General features: G+C 51.4%; 1 protein-coding gene and 1 long non-coding RNA gene across 10 annotated transcripts; one reads left to right on the top strand and one right to left on the bottom strand.

Annotated features, from left to right (window-relative positions):
• Positions 1-1,204: 1,204 nt before the first annotated feature.
• On the bottom strand, positions 1,205-9,713 carry CCDC51 (coiled-coil domain containing 51). 9 transcript variants are annotated; one of them, XM_045080388.1, is made up of 5 exons: positions 9,582-9,641; positions 5,093-5,215; positions 3,834-4,032; positions 2,672-2,836; positions 1,205-2,195 (listed from the first exon to the last, which is right to left on the bottom strand). In XM_045080388.1, the coding sequence occupies exons 3-5, from the start codon at positions 3,957-3,959 to the stop codon at positions 1,440-1,442; spliced, it is 1,047 nt and encodes a 348-aa protein (XP_044936323.1). In that variant the 5' UTR covers positions 3,960-4,032; positions 5,093-5,215; positions 9,582-9,641; the 3' UTR covers positions 1,205-1,439. The 9 variants fall into 9 exon arrangements, with proteins under 9 accessions (XP_044936323.1, XP_004760789.1, XP_004760791.1 ...); XM_004760732.3 differs by having other exon boundaries at positions 3,834-4,153; positions 9,582-9,639; XM_004760734.3 differs by lacking the exon at positions 5,093-5,215 and having other exon boundaries at positions 3,834-4,153; positions 9,582-9,713.
• Positions 9,683-11,790, top strand: LOC106006622. The gene is made up of 4 exons (XR_001180818.2): positions 9,683-9,816; positions 9,899-9,954; positions 10,038-10,125; positions 11,578-11,790. It is a non-coding gene; the product is annotated as an uncharacterized LOC106006622 (long non-coding RNA).
• Positions 11,791-12,352: the final 562 nt, after the last annotated feature.

Raw genomic sequence — 12,352 nt, 5'->3', positions numbered from 1 at the left:
GGAGTGGGGGGAGCCTCCCACATACCTGGAATTCTCCCCTCTTGAAATCCATTCACTCAACTGCACACCCTTTAGGACCTACTTCACCCCACAGCACCCCTTATCTGTACACAGATATGACACCTCCTACCCCCATCGGGTGGGTGAACATCCCACAGAGGTCATTTCATCCCATGCCATCCTGAGGAACCATTACACAAAGAAAATAAGGTCAAGAAGGGAGTGACCAAATGACCAAGGCACCAGGTGCTCAGAGGCTCACAGCCCAAGCCTGGGAAGGGCACTGCCCAGGAAACCCTACTGGCTTCACAGGCCCCTGCTGAGAGTGGGCACCTTGTAGGCCCAGGCAAAAAAGTCCCAGCCCACAGGAGCCCCTCCCCACAGATCTACATACCTTCACCCGCTCAGGCTCAGAAAGGAGTGGCTCTTCCGGACCTACAGGGAGGACAGAGTACTTCCTGGCTGTTCCTGTTTACTCAAGGACACACAAGGCCATCCATGGACACAACAAGGCCATCCATGGCTGTTTAGCCCAGGAGGTCAAAGTTTGCTTTTCTCTGAAAAGGGACTGGCCAGGGGTTTCCAGGCAGTCCACCCACCACCCAACCCAGCCCCATGCCCCCCACTGCACCTCCTAACTCTGGGAAGCCATTTAGTTCAGACTGCTGATGGGGTAAGCTCTGCCTGTGTACAGGCAGTCCGTAGGCTGGTATGGGAGGACATCTAGCTCTAGCAGAACACTGGGCTGCCCAAAGCTCTCTCTGCACAGGGACCCAGACTGGCTACCAATCTCTAATTATGTCCCCATCAATATTTATCAACCATTTCCCTGATCCCTACCCCCTTCCTTCTGATCGTCCCTCCAGTGTTAGAACCAGAAGGTTCTCCCCACCCCTGCAGAGAAAGTAATCCAGAAACGGCAGAAACCACGGTCAGCAGTGAGTGTACCAGATTCCACTCACTGGAACCCCCCAGGCTATCTGACACAGGAAGGTCAGGCAAGCAGAGGCCAGGCCAGGCAATCCAAAACAAATACCCAGGCCTCAAGGGTAAGTACATCCAATAGGGTCCTGAAGTGAGGATGAGACCAAGAGGAGGTGAGAGAGGAACTAACAGGGAGGGGTGGGGGGGATTACCGTAATTCCAGGACCAACCCTCAAATCCCAAATCTGTCTTGAACAAGAAAAACTCTGTCTGATGTAAATTGCTTTAAGTAACACAAACCCAAAGACATTTTAATTGGATATTAGCATAGAGTTTTGATAATTAACATAAGGAAGCATTTTCTAGAAAGCAAAGTATGCCCGCTGGTCAGCCACAGAGATGGTGCTCAGCCTCGGTGAGGCTGCGTGCACCCCAAAGGCTCACTTCATTGTTGAGATTCTCTAAATCCACAGCCACACCTATCCCCTCGGGGCCTCTGGAGGAGGGTCCAGGGGCTAGCTGGCCCTAAACAGCATGTAGAGCACAGGCAGCGTGGCCACAAATGTCACAGAGATGATCAGCGTGCTGTAGATGGTGTTCCTGTTGACCTGGGCTTCTAACCTCTGCTCCATGCCCGACAGTGCCAGGATCATGTTTCCCTGCTCCAGCAAGGAGCCCGGCAGAGCCCCATCTGCTGGCTCCACCAGGCCCGGATGCACCGCAGCCTTTGCAAGCTGAACCACCTCAGCCGTCTGGCTGAACGTCTTTTCCAAGCCATCAAGCCGCTCTCGTAAACCCTCTAGACAGGAACGGACCTGCCTGGAATGGCTGAGCTGCTCTTTCAAGGCGGCTGAAAGGACATCTGTGTCTCTGTCTCGGGTGGGGGAAGTACCTGCCTGGGCCCCAGGGCTCTGCCCGGGCCCAGCTCGTACCAGGCCCCTTAGGTCTACCATGAGGTCGTGGAGGTCCCTCTGCTGGAGGGAGTAGCTGGATGCCTGTTCTCGGATGGCCTCCTGGAGGCTCAGAGGGCCCTTCTGCGCCTCTAAGAGCAAGGCCTTCAGCTCCTGTAGCCGTACCCGATTCACATAGGTGGAGCCAGCCACGCCAATCAGGGCCCCCAGGACTGACCCAATGAGGGACCAGTTCTTGGTTCTCTCAGCTCGAGTGCGCTCCTTCTCGTGACTTTCCCGCACAGCCGCAGAGAAGAGGGAGAACTTCTCTCTCTCTGAGTCTTCGGCACGCAGATAGGTTGCACGAAGCCTCTTCTCCTCCTGCAGAAGCAAAAGCTGTGTTACACAGCAGCAAGGGGGCCCTGCAGCAGCAGCCACGAGCAGACGCTCCTGGGGCCCAACCTCAGCCCAGCATAGACCCCTGCTCCGTAAACCCGCTGGGTGACCGAAGGCAGAGTAAACCTGGTCGGGACAGGGAGCAAAGCAATGGCGGGTGGTCAAGATGAGCCGTACTACCTTCTAACCCAGCAGTGCTGGGTCTACAGAATGTCCTCTCTGGGCCAGTCCCTCCTCCATGGTGCTCCCTCCGTGGGACCCAGATTATACTGCCCTGGACTGCTAACTCCAGGACGAAGTTGGTGGATAGGGTCCAGAAGCCTGGGGCTCAGTGAGGAGGTTTACCTCCTCACCAGACCTCTGACCACAGGCTAGTGAGTGTTCCCACCCTGCCCCTCCATGACCTGCCAGGCCAGGGCCCCTGCCCGGAGAGGAGGGGCTGCCTCCCGAGCTGCCTGTACCTGCAGCATCCTGTGCTCCAGCGTAGCCAGTTCTAGGTACTGGTTATCCTCTCTGGAGACGCGGTCCAAGCGGTCCCTCACCTCCTTCAGCTTGGCCTGGTGAACTTCCAAGTCTTCCCGAGCCTCTCGGACAAGCCCTCGCGCCACCATGAACACTTTCTCTGCCTGCAGAGGGAACGAGGGAGGCCATTTGCGCTTCCCTCCATACCCACACAGGCTCAGCTCCGTGCCCAACAAGCTGTGGCTGAGGTGAGTGGGGTGTCGGTGCGAAAGGGTGGAAAGGAGTCCCTCAGACACAAAATCCTGGCTCACCCAGCGGTCCTCAAAGTGCAGCCCCGGGGCCACACCCATCAGAATCTGCAGATTTATCCATTCAAGTAGAAATAATGTGCTCCTGAGAAACTGGGAAATAAGGAACACTACACACAAAATCCAGCCAACTCTAGTCTGATGCAAACCATAAAGAAGTGGAACCCAGGTTCCTGAGCTGCTCCACGTACGTTATCTTAGCTGGATCTCACAACGAGGCAGGGCCGTGACCTCCATGTTCCATGTTACAGACCCAGAAACGCCAGCTCAGCAAGGTCACGACCTCCAGGGGGAGAGACAGTAGGGTGCCTCAAAACCTCCCACCCCAGATTCTTGCTCTTCACTAGCCTGGTATGCACTAGGCAGGAGCAGGAACAGAGGTGACAGAAGGCGTTTCCACTGCCACCAACGGCTGCCACAGGCAGTTCTTTCCAGCTCAGCGTATGATGCTGCCCTGGCCCTGGGCCTATACCTTCACCGGGGCTGTTCTAATTCCACACAGGGCTTTGAGGACACCGTAACGTCCTCAACAACCCCGAAGAGCCCTCGTGGGAAGTGTCCACTGGCCTAACACAATGGATATCAATGGCTGGAGACTGACCGGTACGCAGAAACCCGTTTTCAGGGTAGGAGAACATGGTTACACAGAGAGCTCCACCCCAGGTGGAGCTATCAAACCCAGGTGTCACGTGAGACACGAGTCAAATCCCTCTGTGAATAGTATTCGTTTGAGAAAAGGCAAATGCGGGCATGGCTTCCCAGGACCGTGTGGCTGGTGATGATCTGGCAGAAACCTCAGGCCACATTTCCCGAGTCAGAAGGCAGGGCCCAGCACCCCAACTTCCCTCCTCACCTCGGTCACGTTTCCCTGGGCCTCGCGAACCTCATTGAGTCCGACAAACTCTTCATATCTGTCCCACCAGGTTGTGGCCGTGGAGGACGCTCGCTGCCGAATGTCGTGCCCCAGGGCTCTTCCCATGGCGGTGAGGCGGTGGTACAGCCCCAGGGCCACCTCCTCAGGTCCTTTCTCTCTGGGCTGGCGAGGGCCTGGGCTGCAGAGAGTCCTGGTCATGAAGAGGTCCCTTCCAAGGAGGCCTCTCCGCACAAGCACACAGCGCACACCCATGACGTGCCGAGTGGTAAATGGGGTGCTGCGCCCTGTCCTCAGGAGATCTGTGGTGGGGGGACGACAGACAGATCAGCTCCCAGCTGAGAAAGGCTGGGCCTGAGTCAGACTGTAGGGCCCAGAGGCAGTTCTGAACAAATATCAGTAGAGGAGTCCAAACTGAGCGTTACTCCGTTGTGCCGGGGGACTGCAGCCACTACAGCCATGGGTGCTCCCAGACAACTCAGGGGAGAACAGGGCAGGGAAGACGATATTTAGGAGATCATGCCTTCCACCTCCCTCAGACGCTCCCATTCCACCCGCCTTCCCCACATCCCCCAGGTCTCTGTTGCGACTCTGATGAGAAGCCTGGTGCCCGGTTGTCTGCTAATGTCAAAGCAAATTCTCAAACCTGAGCTGTGCCCATGCTGACAAAACCCCACGGAGGTTCATAAAGACTCCCGGGAAACTGGAACTGAGGGGGGTTTCAGGGAAAGATCTCCGTAAAAGGCCATCAAAACCAACAGTCCAGGGGCACCTGGGTGGCTCAGTGGGTTAAAGCTTCTGCCTTTGGCTCAGGTCATGATCCTAGAGTCCTGGGATCGAACCCCGCATTGGGCTTTCTGCTCTGCGGGGAGCCTGCTTCCCCCTCTCTCTCTCCCCGCCTCTCTGCAAACTTGTGATCTCTGTCTGTCAAGTAAATAAATAAAATCTTTAAAAAAAAAAAAAAAAAACAAAACAAACAACAGTCCAGACACCAAGGGCCACAGCACTGGGGAAGCAGAGTTTTGCTCTATGTTCGAGGACACAGGTTGTTCATATCCCAAGGCAGAAAACTCCCTCCTTGGCAGTCCTCTGAAAAGGTAATTCCAGGAGAAAAAGGAAACAAAACAAAATGCCCAGATCTTTTTACAGAGGAGAGCTTTTCTTAGGTTCACATGAGCCCTTCTCCTATGTGCTCTGAGCCTAGGCTGTCCAGGCTCCCAGCTCCATGTCACAATCCTCACCTTCTGTAAGCTTTCTCCCGCCTCTCCAACCTCAGTCATGCTCTACAGGTTAGGTTTCTTTAATCTTTCTCTTTTCAACCTTGCTTTGATGCATGGGCCCCAATGACACCCACTTCTTGTTACCTAAAGACCACAGGGAGACTCCCATTACCCAGTCAGTCCTTGCCTAAGCCCAGGAGCAACCAGGACGCTGAGGACCCCCAGAGAGGCCAGGTCAGGTGACCCATGCTCCCAGCACACCTGGGCCAGCACTCCCTCCCCTGGCCAGCGCCCCCCCCCCCCAGCCCTCAAGTACTGACTCTGGCTGTAAGAGTGACACCTAGTGGCCAAACAACCAGGCCAGAGAGAAAAGCAGTAGGAGCTGTGGACAGAAGACTGGAGAAGCTCTAGGGATGAAGAAAGTGGCTTGTGGATGTAACGGAGATCAGCCCACAGCATCCCAGCCTCCTCCCTCTTGTGCTGCGCTTGGAGAAGCTCAGGCCTTCTAGAAAACAATTTGCCTGACTAGGGACATGCCTCCTGCCCAAAGCGGGTCTGAGCTGAGAGCCACAGAAGGGGACATTGCTGTGACACTGCTTCCAAGCTGGTGCCGCCCCCTAACTACCGGACCCCATCCCTAAGGCCTGAGAAAGCACACAACATCCATGACCCAGGAGTTGAGCTAGCCTGGGAGGCCTCAAGGCCAGCACCCACTGCACTGAGCTGTGACCCCACAATTCTGTGGGTGGACTCCAGAGCAAAGCAAAGCACACAGACTTGCAGCACCACCAAGCACAGCCCCGTCCTTTTCTGCAAGGGTGTCCACCTCAGCTGTCACTACTTCCTTTGCCCCCATTCTAACCTGATCTCATGCCACCTCAAGGCTGCTCCCTGCCCCTCCAACCCCACAAAATTTCTACCTTGCCGGATTCAGCAAGCGCTTCCCAGATTTCTTCTCCAAATCTCTGCAGCTTTCAACACCCTGTCTTTTTGAAGTCACTACCCCTCTCAGCTTCCTCCAACCTTCTCAGCCTCCTCTCTCAGCTCCTCCTCTACCAGCTGCCCACTCCTGGAAGCCAGGAGGGTCACCCAACCCTGGCAGCGATGACAGCTACGTCCTTCTGTCTGTCCTGGCTTCCTCCCTGCTGCTCAGAGCCATTGCTCACAACCTGAGGCTCTGTTAATTCATCATTGCATAGCCTTGGTTCAAGCCCCCCTGCACCCCCGACAGCTCCCATCTCACTTACTATGAACACCAGTCCCGCCAGTGGGCAATAAGCCCCGCTCCTCTTGACCGTCATCCCCTTCCCCCTCTCTGCCCCTGACCTCCGCTACAGGCACCCAAACACGCGAAGCCCAACCCTGCTGCTTCCTCCTCAGCTCCAGGCGGCTCACCCTGACTTCTAGGTCTTGGCTCAGACATCCACCTCATGGCAAAGCCTTCCTTGACCATTTCCTCCTGGGCCACCAGGTTTATCTGTCTCCATCAGACACATATTTGCCTTCTTCGCATGTTGCCAAGCCCCTCGCTACAACATAAGCTTGGTCACAGCAGAGACGTTGCTGTGTGAGGAAAGGACTCAAGTTGTTCCTCTGTTCCAGTCCCTCCTCTCACCCACCCAGCCTCTCCCGACTCAAACATCTCACAGGCCCTCAGTCAGCACAGGTAAGGTGTCCCTGCCAGAGGGGGCAAAGTGGAGAGGTATATGGGGTCATCTAAAACCTAAAAGGCAGCCGGTGTAGCTGGAAGAAAGCAGAGGAAAGGAGAGTGGGCAGAGGAGAGGCTGAAGAGGTAAACAGAGGCCACTTTAACAAGGGTCTTGAGGGCCAAGTTCAGAACCTTGCCCATCCAAATCAATTCTCCAGTTCTACCCAGGTGACCGTCTCCTACCAACTGCCCATCCTAAGAACCTCCATCACCTGTACCTCTTCCTCACGTGCAGCTGATGACTTGCTTCATTTTTCACTAAGACAATACTTAAAAATTGGAAGACAATTTCTCTAATCTCCTACCGTACCTTCCCACCTGCCAGTGTCTGTCCAGTTTCCACCTTCTCTCTTGCTCTTCAGGATGAAGAATTCATGCTCTAGGAAGACCAAGCTGTGCCCCAGGCCCTGTGCGCCCTCCCCAGCTGACACTACTAATTGATCAAACATCCCTCCAGCAATAGCCCCACTTCTCTGCCCCTCTGTACAGCCAAACTCCTTGATGGATTGTGAGCACTTGCTCTCTCCAGTTCCTCTTCTCCCATCCTCTCTGAAAGCCCTCTCTGATGCAGCCCTCGAAACGACCATGCCACTGGAAATGCTCTTGTCCAGGTCACGTCCACATTACTAAATCCAGTGATCAGATCTCAATCCTCCTCTTACTTGGCCTGGGACTCATGCCACCTTTTTCCTCCTTGAAATACCTTCTACACTCGGCCCCACTCATCTCCTGAACCTCTCCCACATAGAGTGCTGCAGGGCAGGGTCCTCGGACTCCTCTCTCATCCAGTCCCATGTCTTTAAAAGCCATCTACTAGAATGTTATTAAATTAATTATAGTGATGGTTGAACAACACTGTGAATACACTAAAACCACTGAACTGTACACATTAAATAAGTGAATTGTATGGTATGTAAGTTGTATCTCGATAAAACTATTACTTTTTTTTTTAAAGATTTTTATTTATTTATTTGACAGAGAGATCACAAGTAGACAGAGAGGCTGGCGGGTGGGGGGGGGTGGTGAAGCAGGCTCCCTGCTGAGCAGAGAGCCTGATGCGGGGCTTGATCCCAGGACACTGAGACCATGACCCGAAGGTAGAGGCTTAACCCACTGAGCCATCCAGGTGCCCCAACTATTGCTTTTTTTAAAAAGTAATCTCTATATCCAACGTGGGGGTCAAACTCATGACTTCAAGATTAAGAGTCACACGTTCCACTGACTGAGCCAGCCAAGTGCCCCCCACCCTTCCCCCCCTGCCAAAACCATCACTTTAAAAAACTATCAACTATGCTCTGATTTTTCCAGCCCAGACCTCTCCTGTAGATTCCAGGCTCGTTTACCTAGCTGCTTAATCCACATCTCTGCTTAGAAGACTGGGGATCTTAACTTCCCTTTCCAACTTGCCTTTTCCACAGCCTTCTCCATCTTGGTTGATGGAAACTTCAAGTCCAAATCAGACCAAAACCCTCAAATCACCCGACATCCTTCTCTCCCACCTCATATCCAATTCATTGGCAGATGCTACTTCCTTTCTAAAAACAAAATCCCCCCCCTCTATCCTTGCCACTGCTACCACCTTGTCCTAGTGACTAACATGTCTCCCTGCTTCTACTCTAGCCCCTACAGTCTATGGTGAACAAAGCAGTCAGTAGTCCTTTCAGAACACAACCCAGGCACCTGGGTGGCTCAGTGGGTTAAAGCCTCTGCCTTCGGCTCAGGTCATGATCTCAGCATCCTGGGACCGAGGCCCGCATCAGACTCTCTGCTCAGCGGGGAGCCTGCTTCCTTCTGTCTACCTGTGATCTCTGTCAAATAAATAAATAAAATCTTTAAAACACACACACACAACCCAAACCATGTCTCTCTCTGCTCAAACTTTCCAATGGTTCCTCATCTATCTTAATGTAAAAGTCAAAATTCTTTCCATGGTCTCCAGGGAATCCACTTCCTGGGTCTCAATCTTCTCATTCTCCTCCAATCATATGGACCTTACTCCCCCCAGCTTTATTGACATATAAATGGTATATAGCACTGTGTAAGTTTAAGATACACACGCGATGACTCAATACACTTGACAGATATATAAATTGCTAAACGTGTACCACAATAAAGTTAGCTAGCACATCCTTCAGGTAATTACCATGCATGGACTTTCTTGGTGTTGCTGGAACACATGAGGCTATCCCCACAGCAGGATCTTCACATCAGCGGCTTGCTATCTGCAGTTTGCTCAGTTTGCTCCCTTCTCTTTTCCAAGTCCTGCTCAAATGTCCCTGCCATGCCCTCTTTGTCTGCTTTATTTTTCTCCATGCACTTACGTACGTACATGACCTGCGATATGTTTCACTTACTTACTTTGCTTAAGGGCTGTCTCACCCACTAGAATGTCAGCTCTGCCAGGGTAGGCATTGTTTTGTTCACTGCTGCATCCTCAGTGCCTATAATACTATCTGCATATAGTACACACTCAACAAAAAAGTACTAAATGAATTAACAGAATTTGCAAAAAGTCATAAGCCGGCTCTATGATAAAATCCAAACTCCTTCCGGTGGTTTCCAAAACTTTACGACCAGAGATCTAGCCCCCGCCCACATTTCTGTCACCTCCCTCCGATCTCTCTCCACCCACGCGTCCTTTCCTCGGTTCCAGGAACGCGCGGAACTTCACGGCTTCAGCACGCGCCCTTCGTTCTACCCCCAATGCTTTCCCCCTGCACGGTCCCAGGCCTAGCACCTTCCGGTTAAGCACCCCTCCTGGCTTCCGGACCCTCCTCCGGCAAGCCAACCCCGACCTCGTACCTGGCGACCCAACGCGGGAACTGCAACCCAAACAGAGGGCCCGCCACTCAGTAGATCTCTGACCCTTTAATGCCCGCCCCCAGAGTTACTTCCGGCAGCGGGAGGGAAGCTTCCTGACTAGGAGCCAATCAGAGGGCTCGCGTAGAAGTATAGGCGCCGGGGGTGGGAAGGGAAGCTCCGCTTCCGGTGGCAGGGTCTGGGGAAGGGGCGGCAGGCGCCATGTCCGGCCGCGAAGGTGAGTGTGCGGGGGTGGTGGCAGGGCAGAGAGGGACAGGGCCCGGTGGGGACTGAACTGAGCATGCTTGTGTCGCCCACAGGTGGCAAGAAGAAGCCCCTGAAGCAGCCCAAGAAACAGGCCAAGGAGATGGACGAGGTGAGGGCGAGCGCGGAGGCGTGGGTCGGGTGCGGAGGGACTGGGAAATTTGCCTGGCGTGAACCCTGTCTGCCTCTCCCTAGGAAGATAAGGCATTCAAGCAGAAACAGAAGGAGGAGCAGAAGAAACTCGAGGAGCTAAAAGCGAAGGCCGCGGGGAAGGGTCCCCTGGGTAAGTGAGGGCCGAGTAGAGTGAGCTCAAGCTGGGCTAACGCTCTGAGCATCAATCAGCCTGGTCCATTTCCTGCCTCATTGGTGAGGTCCTCGCGTCCGCTACGGCGGACCGACCCCGCCAGGCTTCGATTCGCAGCAGCGGGAAGGGGAGGGAGCCAGACCAGCTTTGGAAATGAAATCCCTTTTCTTCCAGGCAGTCTGGTCTGTCTCTGGGGAAGCGGCAGAAATGGAAATACCGAAATTCATGTACCTTAGACACAAAGTCGTAGAGTTGAATTTCCAAATATTGTCCGCTAGTTCTTGCCCCAAATTCGTATTTCACTGTTTTTGCTTAAAACATTTCTTGACTTCATCGCTCATATTGTTAATTCTAGTAAATTCTTTTGCATCCTGAGTCTTCACTTACGGGTGCACCTGAACATAGAGCCCAAGCTTCTTAATGTGTTATTGTGCTATATGCTTTTTTAATCTAATTCCCCCACCAACCATTCTGCCTCTTTTCATTATGTAGAAAGAATCGCTTACATACCAAAAGATTTTTCAAGCCCAACAGCCCAAATACTTTTCTGTGCTTCATAGATGCTGTTTACATTCGTCAAACTAGTTAACAGTTTGTTCTGTAGTTATTTGTGCCCTATGGGACCACTCAGCCACCCCCTGCCCTGGTGGAGGCTAGAATGGTGGGAGTGTTGTTGTCCAGGGCTTCGCAAGGCTTCTATTCCAGTGCATTTGGTTTGATTCACAGTGCTGAGATCTAGGTATTGTGATTCCTTTTTGGATCGTGAGGTATTTTGTACTTTCCTTTAATCTGTGATTGTGTATAGGGATAATGTCAGTCTTTAGTGAAATCCTATACTACTTGTTTTTCACTCATTAAGCTCTCATTTTTTAAAGGTTCATTTTGTCAGACATTTAGGATCTTCATTATTGCGTTAGGCATATTTAATTTTGTAACTATTTTTTAAGTTATTTATGTGTGCCAAATAGTCAAATGTAAATTGAATAAAATAAAGATACTGAATAACCACACCCCAGGATCATAATCTAGTAATGTGTAATGTGGCAGTTGAGAAAGTGGAATTGGACATCAGACTGCCCAAGGTGGAATCTTGGATTTGTTGTAGACCATCCTATATCTTTGAACAACACCTCCCTGAGATTTCATTATTTGGAAAATGGGTTGATGGGGGATGGGGATTAAATGAGCCAGTGTGTGAAATATTTAATAGTGTAGGTTGAGGCCAGTGCACAGCCATTATTTGTGCCCCTGCCTCATCCTCATTCAAGTATTATCCCACATAGACTGTTGGTAAAGCCCTGTGCGTGCTTGTATCAAAAAGATTATCCGGCACAAGAGCTGAGCCTTTCTAGGATCCATATCAGACCCCCAGCACTTCTGCCATAAAGAGTATATTTTTCCTTAGCTGAGACTTTTTTTTTCCTTTTGCAGCCACAGGTGGAATTAAGAAATCTGGCAAAAAGTAAGCTGTTCTTGTGCCCGAGGCAATGATGATCCTTAATTCCATTCCTGTTTAAACATCTGGATTCCCTGTCATGGCATCTGTTGCTATCTATAGCTGGAATGAAGTGTTGTCTTAGATCCTGTTGTACATTTAAGAATAAACTTTTGTAAAAAAAAAAAAAATAAAACAATCATACAGTGGCTCATATTCTCTTTATTTTTTGTCACTCAGTCATTTCTGTGTTAGTTCTGAGGTCAGAGTGAAACTAGCCAGGAATCCTGCCAATGTGTGCTCTTCAGTCTTGGTTCTATCCTGAACTCCGTGTCACCTGGAATTAAACCAATGCATTTGAAGTGGTTATTGTTTTTGTATCATTGTATGCCTGATGGAATATATTACATGAGGTTAATGAACGAATTTGTACTTTGGGGAGGAAAAAAGTTCTCTTTCTATGAGGACATCCATGTTGCAATGATACAGTCCATTTGTTGTAATGGGATTATTCGTCTTTCAAGTCAGGTGTCCACTAATTACATGCTGCACGTGTACCAGAGGGCAATTCCTGTTGTCAAGGAACTTCTCTGTTATGGGAGAGAAGCAACATTAATACATACAATATGCATTATAAAGGGAATAAAATGGGAAAAGAGAAAGATTCTGAAAGTTCCTAAGAACCTAGCTTACTCTGAAGCCTCCAGGTCTGCATTTACACTAGGGATTCAGAAAGGTCCTTCCTAGGTTCCCATGCTTTAAACCCCACAT

Source organism: Mustela putorius, unplaced genomic scaffold (assembly GCF_011764305.1).
Source record: "Mustela putorius furo isolate JIRA1106 unplaced genomic scaffold, ASM1176430v1.1 tig00000095_pilon_pilon_pilon, whole genome shotgun sequence".
Classification (NCBI taxonomy): domain Eukaryota; kingdom Metazoa; phylum Chordata; class Mammalia; order Carnivora; family Mustelidae; genus Mustela; species Mustela putorius.
This window is presented reverse-complemented; position numbering and strand designations above follow the sequence as displayed.